Genomic DNA, 17,319 nt, shown 5'->3' with positions numbered 1-17,319 from the left:
GCCCGTTTGGTGAAATTCGGCCAAGTCACCATTATACCCCTTCACTCCACCGTTTCAAGCCACAATCCGCAAAGAGAGGTCGGCCATCGATTTTAGGTATGCATTCAATTTTGTATGAAATTTTGTTAGCTCGTTTGGTAATCATCGCCCAATTGAATTCATCCGGAAATATCCTTCAATTTTTGAGGAATTCCAGCCGGGATCCCTCTTGAAGCTGTTGATGGTGAGTAGGATCAATAAAATTCGGATCTTTGTGTTGGAGCGCTTGAAATGGGAGCAGGGTTTGCCTCTAGACTATGAGAAGGCATTGATTCCCGAGTTCTGGATTACTTCAGGGTAATTGGTGGGGATGGTGATTTGGGGGAAAATGTGAATTTGGGGGAAAACGAGAAAGTGCTTGAGTTGGTATGCTGGAGTGATGAGTTTGCTGTTTCGGAGGTGGAAAAAAAGAGGGGAAAGGTTGGAAAGATTGAGTTTTTGCTGCAGTTTTTGAAGGAGTTTGAGATGGATAAGAAGTATAAGAAGTGGTTGGATGAGTGGCAGAGGTTGCCGTATGTGTCGCTGTTACGATCCTTATATAATAGGATTCTCCAAATATTTAGTTATCTTTTCAATCTCCATATATTTACATATATTATTTTCTTATTCCATAAGTTAGGGTTTAGATTATTATAAATAGGGCCTTTCATTATTCTTTCAAGCAATCAATAAATAAATATTTTGCCCACGTATCTTGTGCAATACTCTAAGGAATTCATAATTCTGCCGACGGAGGAAGAATCTCCGTGCCAGAGCGAGTCTGACCGCCGACCCCAACGATCGGGGCGCCGGATTTGTGGTGTTGCGTACGACGTTAGCAAGATTTCTTCGTTGAGAGAATCGTGCTCTTAACAACTAGTGCTTTCATCCAGAGCTCAACATCCTCCGTCTTCTTCATCCATCATCACCATTGCCGCCTCTTGCATCCGTAAAAGACTTTGAGATGCCAAATTTCGAAGCCTCCTATACAACCAAATTGTTTGATCGCATACATGCTGCGATTGACAAACTGGAGACCCGGTTGGACGCAACCAATCGACGCATTGGCAAACTTCGTGCGCCTCCGCTGCCGGAGCCACCTCCTCGTCAGACTCCAGACCCGATGTACTCGCAGCGAACCCGCCGCTATCCGCCCCACAGTCAGTCGCGGCCTAGAACACCTTCTTACACCGCTGGGCCATCATCCTATTTCACCCCAGATATGTACGGCCCGCAGCCGTATTCTTGTTCAGACTGGGAACAACTTGGAGGGCTCAGCGACTACTACGAGCCGCCGCACGAGTGCTCTAATTCTAGCCGGTATTCCGTCCGACGGAATGCCTGCCGGCCATCTGGAGAGCTTAGCGACTACTACGAGCCGCCGCACGTGCGCTCTAATTCCAGCTGGTATTCTGCCCGACAGAATGTCTACCGACCTCCGCGCAACGCCTTCAACTCTTGGGATCAGTTCGCGGAGCAGGAACGACCACTCCGACAGCCGCATTGCGCCGCCAAAGCCCGAACTTGGGTTGGTCTTCGTCAGAATCGCACCAGCAGCCGTTTCTGCATGCGAAAAATGAGACGTGCTGGGATCTGCCCTCCCAAACGTCCGGTCGCCGTGTTGGAAAGATTCGCGCTCCCCCGTTGCCAGAACATACGCCACAGCTGACTCCGTCAGATCGTCAGCTACAGCAGCCAAGTACAACTTCGACTATTGAGCTTCCGCCCTAGGCCGCACCGAGCCCTTGCCAGCCCTTGCTATCGATGTCCGAGAAAGCTCCATTATGCGCCTCTCCTTGTCAACCGCAAGCGGGTGTGTCAAGCTCAAGAAAAAAAGAGTGGAAAATTGATTCGGACGATGGTGAAGAGAAGGGGGAAGAGAAGTTGATAGTACTTAGTAATGTGCGGAATGCAGAAGATGAGGAAAGATGCCTTGGAGAAGTCGTTACTCATACACATTCACCAAAACTTGACGAGTGTTTGGATATTTATGTGTGTGGATATGTACATGAATTGAGAGACCAAGTTGAAGACGATTCTTCTTCTTCGAGATTAGTTGTGCCGATTGGGTATACATGTGAGAATACAAGAGATTTGGACTATTATTCTAATCGCAGGTTGGTGGAAGAGGAGCATTGTGAATACCTGGGCAATATGCTTTTAATGGACTCTAAATCCGAGACAAAAGTGGAAGAAGTATGTGGCGTTGATGCTTCTAATTCGAATGCGACTGGTGTATCGATTTCGTCTATTGCCTTGCTTGATGAAAACCATGGAGTTGAGGAGGATAGAGCTGTAAGCCATACATACCACCAAGTTTCGGCTTCTAAGTGAATAGCATCCTCTCAACATCGCGGCCACTGCCTGCTGCTGCATTATTGTCGGATGTCAAGTGTTTGCACGTTCCGGATGGGGATTTCAAGTGTTTGCACGTTCCGGATGCAGAAGTGTGCAAATGGAGACGTTCACCTTTTGATGACCACATTAGTCCTCCTTTGCTAATTTTTTATAGAGGTAAAGAAGGGAGACGTTCAGCTGTTCGGTGTGTGTTTGATCCAGGAGGAGATGCCTCGGCAAAACTTCTGCTTTCAACTCTCTTTGTTGCTCCGTGGTTCCCACCTTGAGGACAAGGTTGATTTTAACCGTGGGGGAGTTGTTACGATCCCTATATAATAGGATTCTCCAAATATTTAGTTATCTTTTCAATCCCCATATCTTTACATATATTATTTTCTTATTCCATAAGTTAGGGTTTAGATTATTATAAATAGGGCCTTTCATTATTCTTTCAAGCAATCAATAAATAAATATTTTGCCCACGTATCTTGTGCAATACTCTAAGGAATTCATAATTCTGCCGACGGAGGAAGAATCTCCGCGCCAGAGCGAGTCTGACCGCCGACCCCAACGATCGGGGCACCGGATTTGTGGTGTTGCGTACGACGTTAGCAAGATTTCTTCGTTGAGAGAATCGTGCTCTTAACAGTCGCCCTATCAGAATGCTATGCATTTGCGGACGAAGACGGATGAGTCGGATAAATGGGTGGTGGCGGTTTTGCACGAGGTGCTTAATCTGTGTGTTGGGAAGAAGGCGGAGAAGGAGAGTATGCTTTATCTGGGAGAGTATATGGGGATGAGGCCGAGCTTCAAGCGGGCGTTTTTGGAGCATCCGGGAATTTTTTATGTGTCCAGTAAGATTGGGACGCATACGGTGGTTTTAAGGGAGGCTTATAAGAGGGGGATGAGAGTGATGATTGTGAGGAGGGTGATGTGGTTGTAACTGTGGCCGAAAGAGTGAGGCATGAAAGGAAGGGCAGAGATTTTGAAAGAAGGGATGCTGGAAGTATGGGAAGGAGGAATAACGGAAGAGGCACTGAAGAAAATGTGTCGAGAAGGTCGACTAGGAGAACAAATGGCCGAGGTGGTGATTATGATGAGAGAAATGTGACTAATAGAGGGAGGCATGAAATGAATGGTAGAGATTTTGAAAGGAGGAACACTAGAGGTGAGGGAAGGAGGACAAATCGAAGAGGAGCTGAAGAGAATACAAGGACTTTTAGGAGAAGAGCAGATTCTCGAGATGATGATTATAATACTCGCAGAAGGTTTACAAGGAACTCAAATACCTCTGGAAATAGGACTCGATCTGAAACAGAGCGGAGATCCACATAGTGGAAGCTCAAGCTGCTTAACTGAGCAAACTCAAGTATTAGGTTTGCTTTTGCATTCCAGTTTATGATTATTTGCAACCTTCAACGGAGCTATTCACTTGAGTTGCCTGGTTGTTGGCTTGATGCGTTATTAGTTATTGTATCGTTTTTACTCATTTATGTGGGCTGCGAGATGACGAATAATTTGATATCAACTATAATTAGAAGGACAAATTTGTCCATGTATTTTTGTATCAGCAGTTTCTGCAGTCCAAACCAAACATAATATAAGCTATCATGGGGTTGCTGTCGGTACAACCAAACATCGAAGTGAGATACATATCTTACCACACTATCATGTAAAATCAATGTGAGGAGGCTATCTCATATAACACTGTCAGTGCAACCAAACGAGGCCTAAGATTACTCAGATCATTTGATATGTGATGGGTCGCTCCAGTATCAGGATACCATGAAGTCGAACCACTTCCATCGTAGCTATACTCTGAGGGTGCCACAAAAGATTGAGTGGATCCGAAAGACTGTGGTCTGACCTGCACCATATGTGCCGAGGGATTAGGAGAATAACCATGTTGAGGATGTTAGCGCCATTCACGGCGTGGCTCGGAGGTTGGAGTTGGAGAACAAATCTTTGTCGGAAACGGTTGAAGATGGGAACAAAGTGGCAGCTGTGAAAAAAGGCTTTGAAGATTTGGTAGCAAAAGTTGAAACATACAGTAACACGATGAATTGGGCTAAAGATGGTGTGCTTCAGACTATTATCAAACACTCGAGTTAAACCTTCTTAAATACAGATCTTTTCAGTTCGAATTAGTTTACTAATTATTTTAGCAGATTTGTTCAGTTTCAAATATTTGTAATTATATACAGATTTGTTCAATTTTAGACAGACGGTTGAGCAATTGGTGTGGGTTATTTGTCTAGAAAATAATACTACAACTGTTTTCCTTTCATAAGTACTTTGGATATGCAATTTCATATCCGGGGTTATTAAACTTTTATTCTATGACAGTACCAATTAATTTTGTTACCTAGGTTGCAGCTACAAGGAAGGTTTTGTTACACGGTTGATGTTTACTTCTTCCCCAGTCTTACAACAGAGTAGTGCATCCTATAAGCTCTTAAAACAGAGTAGATCCTACAAATCATGGGTGCTTTTATGGATCAAACGACAAGCACATGCACGGGGCCAATTTTGCTCAGACAACAAGGTGGTGCATGGTCGACACTCTGACCGAGTGTGAAGATAGCTCCGAGCTGTGAGCTATTATCTGCTACCTAGATCCCATATCTGAAAATTGATCAATGATATTGTGTGTGAGCATATGCATAAATATTTAGAGAGGGTTATAAACCTTGCTCATTTTAGTTGTGGATTTTCTCATTTAGGGCCTGTTCAAGAAAGTTGATATGTACAGATATAGGCTCATATCTGTAACTTATTGGGTGTTCAAGATACATGGTGGATCCAACTTCAGCCCGTTCTTAATTTCCCGGCCCGCACTGTTCATATGCGGTATGCTCGTAATCCATTTCAGGACCTTTTGGTGGTTTATGAATTCTGGACCGCATTTCTGATCCAGAAAAGCATGTGTGTTTACCAACTTACCCCTGCAATTTAAAATGAAAGGCATAGTCTTCCCAAATTTCCCCTCATTCGATACATTTTGGAGGAACCCTTGACCCACATTCCTTGCAGCTACGGAGGAGGTCTTCGCTGATTTGGTGGATACGTGCAAGATCCCTACGAAGACAGGTCCCAAATCACTCCAGGTATGCCATTCGGCGGCTCGAGAGTTTGCAATTTACACAGAATGCTGAAAGTTTGGTTTATTTTATTTGGGTGAAGGATTCACACAGAAGGAAGGGCTGAAATTTTCAGTAGCAGAGTGTTAAGGTGGTGCATCGTTCTTCCGATCTTGCCCTGCGTGCCCCTAGGTAAGCAACGATCAATCAACCAAACTTCGTTGTCTGTTTATATTCGCTATTCACTTTTTTTGGCAAGCATAGTTCTCCCGATGTCGTCTTCTGTTGGGCTACTACCGATTTGTACTTTGTTTACTTCTATTTTTTTGGGTTGCTAATGTGGTTTGCTGACAACCCCGTCGCTAATGTGGGTTGCTAATGTGGTTTGCTGACAACCCCGTCGCTTGTGTTAGTTTCGGGTGTAATTCAACTGTGTGTTATGAGTTAATCTTCCGCCGAATTTCCTGTCATTATTATGTAGTTAAGGCCAATATACAAATCCACCAAGATGAGACTTTACTCAGCCAAATCAGCGCAGCTATCTTTGTTTCTCGAGGACATTATGCTCCTTTATCACAATGAAACCACGACATTGTTACGCCGCTACATCTCTGCCCGGTGTCGACGGCAGAGGCGTAAGCTTGTTGAGCAGGCGCGGCGACATAGCATGCTCAACAAGATTCCTACACAGTTGAAGTACTTAGACCGGTTACTAGATATCACAAATTCTGCCTGTGTATCCAATTTACGCATGGACCGTAACACGTTTGGTAGATTGTGCCGTTTACTTTCTGAGATTGGGGGTTGACAGTAGGTAAATGCCTAGGAGTTGAAGAGCAAACGACCATTTTTTTGTCTGTGTTGGCACACCACAGAAGAATCGAGTAGTAGGAAATACTTTTTGGCGTTCAGGTGGGACTGTATCGTATTACGTACACAAGGTACTTGCTGCTGTACTTAGCTTTTATCCTGTGCTCCTTGTGAAGCCGGCACCCGTTTCGGATGATTGTACCGACCCTCGTTGGAAGTGGTTTAAGGTAATACATTCACAAATGTATAGCCTGTTGTAATATAAACTTCGATTATATATTTTTTTGGTCTTCCCAAATAATACATTGTATCCTTTGATTTGTGCAACTGAAGGGTTGTCTTGGCGCGCTGGACGACACACATATTAGTGTATTAGTACCGAATGATGACAAACCACGTTACAGATCGAGGAAATGGCAGATAGTAACAAATGTTTTAGCCGTTTGTGATCGTCAAATGCAGTTTGTGTACTTGCTCCCTGGGTGGGAAGGTTCTGCAGGAGACTCCCGCGTCTTGAAAGATGCAGTTTCCCATGCTGGTGGGCTTAAAGTACCGCAAGGTTAGCCGATAACTTACACCAATGGTTCATATGTTTAGCTACTTTTTGGACCATTACCGCATAAGATTAATCGTGTTTCACCTTACGTGTTATAGGTTGCTATTACCTTTGCGATAATGCTTACGCAAATTGCAATGGGTTCCTCACACCCTTCAAGGCAGTACGCTATCATCTCAAGGAGTGGGGTCCTGACACTGAAGCTCCCCAAAACCCGAAAGAATTATTCAACATGCGACATACCAAAGCGCGCAATGTGATTGAACGCGCATTTGGAGTTTTGAAGATGCGGTGGGGCATTCTAAGGAGCGCATCATTTTATCCTATAAAAACGCAACTCCGTTTAATCATGGCATGTTTCTTACTCCATAATTTCATTCGACGTAAAATGGAGGTGGATCCCGTGAAAGTTGAGTTAGACGCAACCATGGGAATCGCGAACGCAGATGAAGATCACAGTGGTGGGGATTATGTCGGTTGTGTTGAGCCGTCATCTGAGTGGACTCAGTTCAGAGACAGTATAGCAATGGACATGTGGAATAACAGATGAAGCATAATGAATCGGATTTTAACTAAATGTCTTTGCATTGAGATTACAATGTTCTGTTTTAATTGACCTTATTGTACTACTAGTTACAAGACTTTGCTACTGTTTTGATGAAATACGTATGTTGCTCAATGCTTCCTCGTTTCATTAATGTATACTCAATGATGTAGCTATTTGGTGTCTTCTGTTTTGATTTTCAGCAATATGCATACAACCGAAGAAACTCCAGAATGCATTTGCGGATTTGGGAACATGAGCCTTAAGCGTGCCGGGCCATCAGCGACCAACGCAGGGCGTTACTACCTGAAGTGTCCAGCCGAAGGCAGGCATCCTGGGTCTTTTAAGTGGTATGACGAAGTCGATGGCGAAACTTCACTTCGCAGCTGCAATATCCAGGCTGCAATAGGTGGACGCCCTCGAAATGTACGTGGAACAGCTGCTACTTCTGAAGCAACGTCACCATCCATTATATGTGCACCTTTGGACAACACCCTACGCATGTTGGAGTGGAAGAGCAATGTCCTCATTGTCTCCACCGGCCTGTTGTTGGTTATGGTCGGCATTTTGATTGGGAAGATTGTGTAAAAATATGTTAATTGGGACCTTCATCGCATGCTAAGTTCCCAAAACTAAACACGACTTTCATTTGTTTTGTATGCTAACCTATGATTTAAGTTCGGAACTGCTGATTGGTTTAGTAAGTGTGTAATATGGTCGCGTACGTCCTTATAATTTGACCTATCTACAAACGTATAAACCAAAGATGTTAACAAATAACCGATTTAAACTAGCCGACTTCAATGACCACAAGATATTGATGTTTTTCCGTTGATTTTGTGTGACGGATGTTGCTACACATGAGCTAGATGCATTACTTAAGAAAGAAACATGAAACGGAATACCATACATAAACCCAATTGACCCAGAATTATAGCAACGGAGAAGAAAATTTGATGGATTTCAACTGAGCGTCTGCTACATTCACTGCAGCCTAAACTACGATTAAAGCGAGCTTACTACCACAACATGGTCACACCGGTTGAGGCTCAATTGACCTCAAGGACGTTCAAACAGCACTTGAAATTGTACAACAAAGGCATCAATGAGCTTGAAAGTGCATCGCACCCCCTCAACCAGATTGTGCTCGTGCTTGAACCGAGCCCATCCACGCTTCACCCATATCTTCCTCGAGTTGTTTTTTAGTGTACAGAACCACATACCACATTCTGTCACGAGATACATGCCCGCTTGTATTGCCCCATCGGGATATGACGTTGCCAAAAGCCATATGGGATCTCAAGTCTCTGATTCATGTTCGTCGGGGTGAGAGTAAACTCGAATGTTGGGTAGCCGTCGATATTGAGGGCCCTGCTAACGTCAACGTAGTCCTCATCCATACTGGATTCAGAAGCAGTATCCTATGGCACGTAATCTTCGGACGTATCCATCCCAGAGCGTGACTACCTTCCGCTTCGTCGTCTTCACCAACTACAAATGGACATGAAATTGTGTTTATGTCATGAATGAGTACCCTAGAAGCTTTCTCGTATGCTTACCGTCAACATCTCCCTGCGGGGGACAATGTGTGGCGATATCAAACCGCTTCACATTGAAAATCCCTACATCCACCAACGTGAAGGTGAGATGATCGCCGTGCACGATGCCGGTAGCACGAACAAACTCTCTCCATCCGGTTGAGAAGTAAAACCCATGGCCAAGCTTCAGTATTCGCACCATATGTCGTCTTCCATTCGGCCAGACCAGCCTGCAGTCGAATGGAAGGTCATGGCCGTGTAGGCTGACAAATTCGTCAGGGAACCTCTGTAAGATAACAAAATGACGGTCGTTACTTGCATTATGCCGGTTTTGCTTTGTAATTAAATCAGTAAAGCAAGCCACATACCATGTCATCCTTGAACCGAACTTCGTGGAAAATCTGCATGAAGGCAGGGAGCTGTTGGTACGCCGGATCGAAGTTCGGAATGGACGGAGCTCCTGTATTAGCCATTGTCGACCCTAGTGTGATTTGAAGTAAGTTTAAATGTGGGTAAGGGTGTTTATAAACGCGAAGAACACAACATGTCGCATTTGAGAGCTGGTCAACGGGAGGTGGATAAAATTTATGATGGCCCCATGTATTGAATGTATAGGCCATGCCTACTAACATTGGCATGCATGGCTTCATCGGCTGCTGTGATTGTGGTTGGGAGCGGCACTCAATACGCTATTTTTTGAGGTGAACTTCCAAAGATTTACCTATTTTTTGTTGATGTAGTTGATGCATGAATGGATTGACAATCCCAATAGGACATAACAAATCCCAATCCAACGTTAGGTCATTAGTAAAACAAAGGGAGTGTGCCGAATATATCTACGCATAAATTAGGGTTTACTTGGCATTTGTTTTAAGATGATAAATCACCAACTTAATATTAAAATGAAATTTGCTAATTAAATTCGACAAATATTTATATAGTATGCACAATTCATTTTTGCTTAAATAGGACTCTCACTCTCAACTACTTTAGGTGAGACAAACAATTGTATAGACTATTTAGTTGACTGAAATTAATGTTGCTGCTTGTATAGGTGACTGAATTAATGTTGTTGATTGTACAGGGTAATACGTACACGGGTGTGAATATCCGGACAGCGTAGTGTTCTTAAAACGGCCATAACATCTTGTACGGGCCTCGAACACAGGCGTTTCAAGAAATCACGTGAAGCTCGTTCGAAGACAAATAGAATTGCCCTGCATTGGAGGTTGATTGGCCGTCCTAATCTCCATTGACGATGCGTCTACTCAGGACTGCTTCCCTTCCAAACATTATGCACTTTTTAAGTCGACACATTGTTAACAATGCTAATTTCGATAATTAGTTAAAATTTGTACTTACATTTCATTGGGTACTGTGGTTTTATAAACTACAAATGTTTAACTCATTTAATTGTATATGCACTACCGCATAAGTTAATTTGATTTTATATATTTGTTCTTTTAGTAGACATTGACTTCCATGTGCACAATGACTAGTAAATTGTGTTGCTCGAGAGTTCATTAAATGGAAGGTGGGGAGTTGAATTTACAGAGTTGGTAGTTAAGTGTCAATCTAATTAAATGAATCCATTTATACTTAATCCGTCACACTCTTTCAGCAAGCGCCGACCACCACAGCAATTTGCAAAACACATAGCAATAACAACAATGCGTATCCCTCCACAAACAGATTTCTTCTATAACGGGAAATGGTCTCCGACATGCGACGATGCGTTGGTCGACTGCCTCATCATGTTGAAGGAGGAGCGCAATGTATCGAACACCGCATACCCTCTGTGGTTTCTACTTACTGCATCAGATTGGATCAAGAACAAAGCAGGTGTAATTTTCTCCGAGCTTGAGCTTAAGGATCGGATAGCCATGCTGCGGAAGCGGTATTACACATTCAAAGCAGTCATCCGCCTCCGAGGTGCGTACTGGAATCCCGAAACAAAAGCGGTGGTGGCACCCCAAGAATCGTGGGATACTATGTTGAAGGTAATGTATGAGTGTTGTTTATCAATTGTTCTTTGGTTAACACATATTCCTGACGCTTTAAACGTGTGTGATAACATGCAGATGAACTCATTTGCGGGTGCTTATTTCTACAAAAAAGAACCAATATGGGCGCGCCTCGCATGTGTGTTTGGGTTCGACGATGTAAAGGTCGAGGGAGAACAGGATGTGGTGGTGATCTCTGACAACACCGACGACATACCCGAAGACCATATCGTTATGAACGATATCATCGGAGACGGAGAAGAGGTTAACTCTCCACACGTGTTCCCGGGACCAAAGGTCCGCCGGAAGCTGTTCGATTCTGACACGGTGCCCAATGATCACGAGTCCAGTACCGAAACCGGGGTAGTTTTCATTGACTTAACATCGGACGGGATGCTGCGAACTCGGGAAGAGACGGGGAGGATTCTGTATCAACCTCCCGGCCCCTTTGATGAAGGAGCCGGCCCTTCAAACGCGAAGTCCCCTCGCGCAAGTTCGTGTGGCTCAAACTCCCCGATGAAGTCCTTTGCCGGTTTATATAAAATGCCCTGAACACAACATACTCTAATGTTTGGGTGATGGTCTACTACTATCGTCATCATTAGGCAGGGCATATTGTGTGACTAGGCTCTAGTATTTAGGCTTGTTAAACTTATGTGAAAAACCAGTAGTTCACTGACCAAAATGCAACAATCAGTTCACATATAACAATAAACCATGAGCTTTAGCATCCAAAATATAAGATTTATGTCATCCAGCTACATTAGATTAGATACGTAGCAAAAAGAGAGTGGGGTGACTAGATCTTACTGAACTGTGAAGTAATCAGAGTTCCTTCTGTTGTTCCTCGATAAGGCATAGTAGATATCCAAGACGAGCATTCACCGGCATGCCAATGAAAACTTCAAGACGTTGAGGTTTGTCACCTAGAATATTGCACAGACGGTATCGTTGGGATAGCGTAAGGCCTTCAACGGTGCCGAGCTTGTCAAAGACTTCCTGTCGTGCTTGGCCCATGTCGAACTCATACCCTATGCGCTTAGAAATCATCTCAAGACGCGCATCTGTTCTCTCATGGAGGTTGCCTAGGAACTCCATAAGCTCAGAGTTCGGTGACGGCTTTTTGATCTTTCTGGGTACTGGTTTGCTAGTCGACTTATGTTTCCCAGAGTTGTCGGAGCTGTCAATAGGTACCTCATTGGTGTTGGACAAAGGTGTATATGGTTCGGGTATGAAATCCTCAAAAGAGGGGTGGTAGTCGTTTTCATTAACCTGACTGCTACCAGAAACTTGAGCACGGAGACTTTTCGCAGCTGCGCCTATCTCTTCAGCAGCCATCCCTGAAGCACGGTCCTTGCCAAATATAGTCTGTCAGGTCTCCCACAATGGCCACGATTTGTTCCGTATATATTTGGTCTCCGTGTCTGCCTGCATTTCAAACCAACTGCTAAGCGAAAGTGTTTAGCATAAAAGTGAAACATGTTGATAGCATAATACCTGTACAATCTGTTCCCATTGCTCATCACTACAATCAAACTTGTAATCACCGTGATGGTTCCACCCAACCCCAGTTCGGCTAAGTATGGATCGGAGCAGGCCATAGCTCTTCTTCCATGCGCCCATTTTGGAGTTGATATGTGGGTTGCCTTTCAAGTCCGTGTTAGGGAACTCGGAACGGAGACTGTCATCTATCTTACTTAAGTACCCCGCTCGGAAACCGTTGTCCGATTTCCAACCCGTTGGAGTCCACATTCGTCTTGATCTTTGGAGTCCACATTCGTCTTGATCTTTCCCCCTTGCGAAACTTGTTCCTTGGCGTATCAGTTCCCACTGGACCATAAAACCACACAATCCCATTCAGAATCCCATGTAAAAGCAACATAACCACAATCCCATTCAGAATGCCATATAAAAGCAACATTACAACAAATTGGGCGTATACAGAAACAGAGGTTTAACATACCATCGTTATCGGACCTCATGTTGGAGCTCCCACTCCAAGGACGTTTAACTTGGCTGGGGGTACCTACATTCGGTCCACCGGATAACGGTGACAGACCTTAAGTTGAAACACATAGTAAATTATCACTACAACAAATCAAGTAGTCATCAGTCGCACTCGGTTAATCCATTACAAAATTGCAAACAAGATAGCATAGGGTCGTCATCGACGCCACAGACTCAGCAATTCATACTGCAATTAATAAGAATATCACGATTTCGAGTGGCCATTGGTCCACCGGTTGATGCACAGTAGGAAAACAATCGCAAGTGTGTCGCATTAAAACCACAATGTTGTCGGACGATAAACATGCGCTAATGAACAAAACGGGAAATAGATAAAGCACCAAATCGGTGCGGTTCGTTCATACCTATCCCGTGCTGGCTTCCCGAATCCATTGATTGTGTGTTTCGTCTTCTGTATTGCAAAATAGTAGCGTCGGAGATTTAACCCCAAATTTGGTTTGAAATCGCGATTTCCGCGAAAATGGATTCAGTTGGCGGCAAGCGAAAGTGATGAGAGTAGAATAGGAATTACACGCTTTTATTAAAAAAATGGAAACATTAACCAACCCTAGTCGGAACCAATCCTGTAACCTTGAACACACGAATCCTTTTCAAAAACCTTGGTTCAACAGTGATCAATTAGGATCAGATAAGTTATGGCCATATATTAATTCGCCTAGCTTGAACACGCCCTTATAGACTTACTAAATCATAGGCAGCAATGTAAAACATCTTAGTTTGATAATTAATCATGACATAGTACTATGTAAAACATAGTCATTGATTTCTCGTCATAAGAAGAGCATACAAACAGCCAATGGATCTCTTAGAGAGTGTAGCACTGTTTCATGCTTAGGCTTCAATTAGAAGAAAATCTTGAAAGAAAATCAAATTCATACCAATCTGTTAAGAATATGCATGGCTGTGATAAAAAAACAAAATACGATCAAATATAGTACTACAAATTAAGTAATACTCCTACTTAATAAATAGAAAAAATAAACTAATATCTAAAAATAAAAAGAATAAAACAAACTACCTATTATATACAACAGAAAATAAAACACAAGTAATACTAAATACCAAAAAGAGAAAGATAAAAGGTTCAAAGAAAGTAATGCTCTGTCCCCTTGTTCCCAACTACAACTATGCTCTGAAGCACCAATTCTTTTGCACAGTTGATAACACTATTGTATTTCTCATCATTCTGTAGTAATTCTTCAAAGCTCTTCCCCACCGCCGCCACTTTCTTCCCATCATCAACCTCTTCCGACAAAGATTTGATCTCGACCTCCAAGCCACGAGCTGCATTTACAATGCTATCGAGACCTGTCACGATGGGCCGGGCAACCAAAATCATACGATCCACTATCTCCTTGCGTTTCTTGAGCGCAGTCTCACGCTTCATGAGAACTGATCGGCGCCATCGCCCGACTGCAGCGAACAGAACGGGGCCCGCAGCCGCCGCATTGAATAAGAGAGAATACAGTTTCTTGGAGACAGCAATGGAATGGAGCTGCTTGCTGAGTTTCTTTTCCATGGTTTTCAGTTCCATCTCCATCATCAAATGTTTGCTACGGAGACGAGATGTATCTTGCAGGAAGTCTTGAGCTATTAAGGTAGGATTATTACCTGATTGCTTGTTGATTGTAGGGTTGAGACGGAGTTGGAGTGCTGAGCAGAACTCGGGAGAGTTGAGGTTGTTGATGTAGTAGCTGTGGACGAACTCAACCAATTTATCGTTATTTGTAGCGTGGAACGCCGAAACTAATTCTTTGGCCATGGGGTATATATATATGGGCGGCGCCGGTTGGTTGCGGTGGAGGAGGAGATTTGCTGAGCATAGGAAGAGGAGTTTGATGAAATAAGCCTGCAAAGCGCGTTTATAATAATATAGAAAATGTCAATATTTTTCAATAGTCAAACCAAAAAATATATATATCCCCGTAACGCGTTGAGTTAAGTATAGGAATTTAGGAACAAAAAGTGAAATTAACAGTGGCAATTTAGCATAACATGGAGTAATTAAGTCTAAAAATAATTAATTTATTATGCTCGATTAAATTTACGAGGCTCGAAGTATTTATTTATTAAATAGTAGTAGTAAAATTTAAAACCCAACTCGATGTAGAAATAAAAAGTTACTAACAATTAAATGGACCCGTTTAAACTGCAAATACGTTTAGCCACAAAACAACTCGATGCATACACGGTATTAACACGAAAATGGACTCCAATCTCCATCGTAGAAGCTTCTCACAAATAGAATTAGAAGAGTGAGGGAAGAGTTTCTTTCATTTCCTTGTTGTCTATTTTTGGCTATATATCAATTAAAAAATTAAGGTATATAATTGTCTGGGTGCACATTACTCATTTCATATATAAATGTTTTCAAAAGAAGAACTTATTATTATACTCTTTCCGTTCTACCAACAAAAATCACCGTTTACTTAAATTAGGAAATGATTAAATATTCAAATGTATTTTCTATCACTTATTTGAGAAGGTCATATACGACTTTCTTTAATTTTGAAGAGTTTTATTTTCCTTTTCTCCACACAAAAAGTAAATAACAAGTTGTATTTTGTCTTCTATTCACCTTCATTTAGAATTCACTAATTTTAAGAAATTATGTTTACCTTTTTTTTCTGAAAAAGTTAAATAAGCAATATACTTTCTCAATTTATCATAGATGCACAAAATTAAATATAATCATTTTGTTTGTAATCTCAAACAGGTCAGGCCATTAAACAAGGAATCACTTTTGTGAAATAATCCAATCTTCTGACTCAATAATTTTCACACGAACAAAGATTAACCAACTCAATTGTTGCAATATTACACAAAATCGAAATTGAATTCGAATGTAGCAATATCAATAAAAATTAACCAATTCTATCACAAAGCTGTCAATCAAAGGGTTTGGTAAATGATGATTCTCTCAATCACAAGTTGTTTAGTTCCACTTCATGTCACCGCTGTACTCGTCGTCTTTCCATCGTAATTCCATCGCAGCCACTTTCTTCCAATCATAAGCTGATTCTGACAGCTTTTGGGAATCGAAGTCCAACCTGCGAGCCATGTTGCGAATGCTCTTGATATATTCCATGCCACGCTCGGCGCCCATGATCATGTACTGTGTTATCTGTTTGAGTTTCTTGACTTCAGTCTCATCCTTCTTCAGAACTGATTCCCGCCGTTTCCCGAGTTTCAGTAAAAAGAATGGAGAACGCCGCAGCTGCCCCCGCTATTCCTGCCCTTTCCCATGACCTATTGTGAAAGGCATTCACCGCTACAATTGGAGTCGCGGCCGCGCAGATCATGGCCACAGCGGTGAAGAAAACAGAGCATCTCTTCTTGGAGACAGCGATGGAAAAGAGCTTCGTGTCGAAGCTCTCTTCCATGGATTTCAGCATCTTCTCCATCGTGGATTGGGCAGTATAAAGAGAGGATAACTCACGGTAGAAATAGTCAAGTATAAATAAAACATATAAATATCCTTGAAAAATGCAATACTAATTAAAACTCAAATTAAGTAACCCTTAATATGTGATCCAATTTTGGCCAAATGCGGGTTTTAAAAATAATGAGTTAGAAAAAATCAATAGAAATGATCTTCTATATACTACTCTCGTTATCTCATAAAAGATATCACACTTATGGAACGACACGAGATTTTTGAAGAGTTTATTTTGTGTGTTAAATGGAGAAAGAAAATATAATTTTTATATTAATGTAAGAGAATTTTTTTTCTAAAAATAGAAATATGACATCTTTTGTGGGACAAACTATAAAGGAAAGCGTGACATATATTATAGGATGAGGGCGTATTAGTTTTGTAAAATGTGAATAAGAATGAGTTATCAATAAATTAAATTAAAAACTGAATTTTTTTAAAAGAAGTTTTGGTAATTAAATTAAAAACTGAATTTTTTTTAAAAGAAGTTTTGGTGTGAAATTGAGTGTACAAGTTTTGGTGTGAAAATGGATATTTATAGATAAAATTGAGGTATTTAAAATAGTGACGGATTCCAGTTGGACTTGTTTTACAAACTAAGCACAGACGCACTAAAAAATTGTTGCAACAAAGGGCAATTGCAACAGATGTAAATGATTAATGAAAGAAATTTTTTTTAGAAAATGCGTAATAAAAACTAGATATATATGCCGGTTGTCAATAGAAAATAAGACGAAAGTAAATTAGAAAATAAGATTAAAAGTTGGATATATGTAAATAAAATAGCAGGAGAGTAACTGACCCATTTCTGTCCCTATATGTTGTTAGGTTCATCAGATTTCGTTTCTTTATAGCCCGAGTTTTTGGCCCAGGCCCGGCGAAAAATGCTCATTTCTTGAGTTACCCAATCTTCCCCTCTTACCTCATTTAGCGTTTCCTTCCATTCAGTGGCCGATCTAGGGGGCAGGA

The 17,319-nt window shown here is 42.0% G+C and overlaps 2 protein-coding genes and 1 long non-coding RNA gene across 3 annotated transcripts; 1 reads left to right on the top strand and 2 right to left on the bottom strand.

The window, feature by feature from the left end:
* Window positions 1-6,274: 6,274 nt before the first annotated feature.
* Window positions 6,275-7,480, top strand: LOC121760994. The gene is made up of 3 exons (XM_042156575.1): window positions 6,275-6,472; window positions 6,579-6,804; window positions 6,900-7,480. The coding sequence occupies exons 2-3, from the start codon at window positions 6,702-6,704 to the stop codon at window positions 7,349-7,351; spliced, it is 555 nt and encodes a 184-aa protein (XP_042012509.1). The 5' UTR covers window positions 6,275-6,472; window positions 6,579-6,701; the 3' UTR covers window positions 7,352-7,480.
* A 797-nt stretch (window positions 7,481-8,277) lies between these two features.
* On the bottom strand, window positions 8,278-9,337 carry LOC121761703. Its single transcript, XM_042157338.1, has 3 exons — window positions 9,252-9,337; window positions 8,905-9,169; window positions 8,278-8,836 (listed from the first exon to the last, which is right to left on the bottom strand). The coding sequence occupies exons 1-3, from the start codon at window positions 9,288-9,290 to the stop codon at window positions 8,658-8,660; spliced, it is 483 nt and encodes a 160-aa protein (XP_042013272.1). The 5' UTR covers window positions 9,291-9,337; the 3' UTR covers window positions 8,278-8,657.
* A 3,319-nt stretch (window positions 9,338-12,656) lies between these two features.
* LOC121761976 lies at window positions 12,657-13,305 on the bottom strand. The gene is made up of 3 exons (XR_006042136.1): window positions 13,259-13,305; window positions 12,850-12,945; window positions 12,657-12,716 (listed from the first exon to the last, which is right to left on the bottom strand). It is a non-coding gene; the product is annotated as an uncharacterized LOC121761976 (long non-coding RNA).
* Between the last annotated feature and the right edge of the window lie 4,014 nt (window positions 13,306-17,319).

The sequence above is a fragment of the Salvia splendens genome, chromosome 13 (genome assembly GCF_004379255.2).
Source record: "Salvia splendens isolate huo1 chromosome 13, SspV2, whole genome shotgun sequence".
Taxonomy (NCBI): Eukaryota; Viridiplantae; Streptophyta; class Magnoliopsida; order Lamiales; family Lamiaceae; genus Salvia; species Salvia splendens.
This window is presented reverse-complemented; position numbering and strand designations above follow the sequence as displayed.

Excerpts from the sequence above, each read along its gene's own strand:
- LOC121760994 (XM_042156575.1), top strand. The coding sequence starts at position 6,702 with ATGCAGTTTGTGTACTTGCTCCCTGGGTGGGAAGGTTCTGCAGGAGAC. Across the intron at positions 6,805-6,899 it reads TGGGCTTAAAGTACCGCAAG|GTTGCTATTACCTTTGCGAT; the intron begins GTTAGCCGATAA and ends TACGTGTTATAG.
- LOC121761703 (XM_042157338.1), bottom strand. The coding sequence starts at position 9,290 with ATGCAGATTTTCCACGAAGTTCGGTTCAAGGATGACATG. Across the intron at positions 9,170-9,251 it reads TTCGGTTCAAGGATGACATG|AGGTTCCCTGACGAATTTGT; the intron begins GTATGTGGCTTG and ends GTTATCTTACAG. Across the intron at positions 8,837-8,904 it reads CCCGCAGGGAGATGTTGACG|TTGGTGAAGACGACGAAGCG; the intron begins GTAAGCATACGA and ends GTCCATTTGTAG.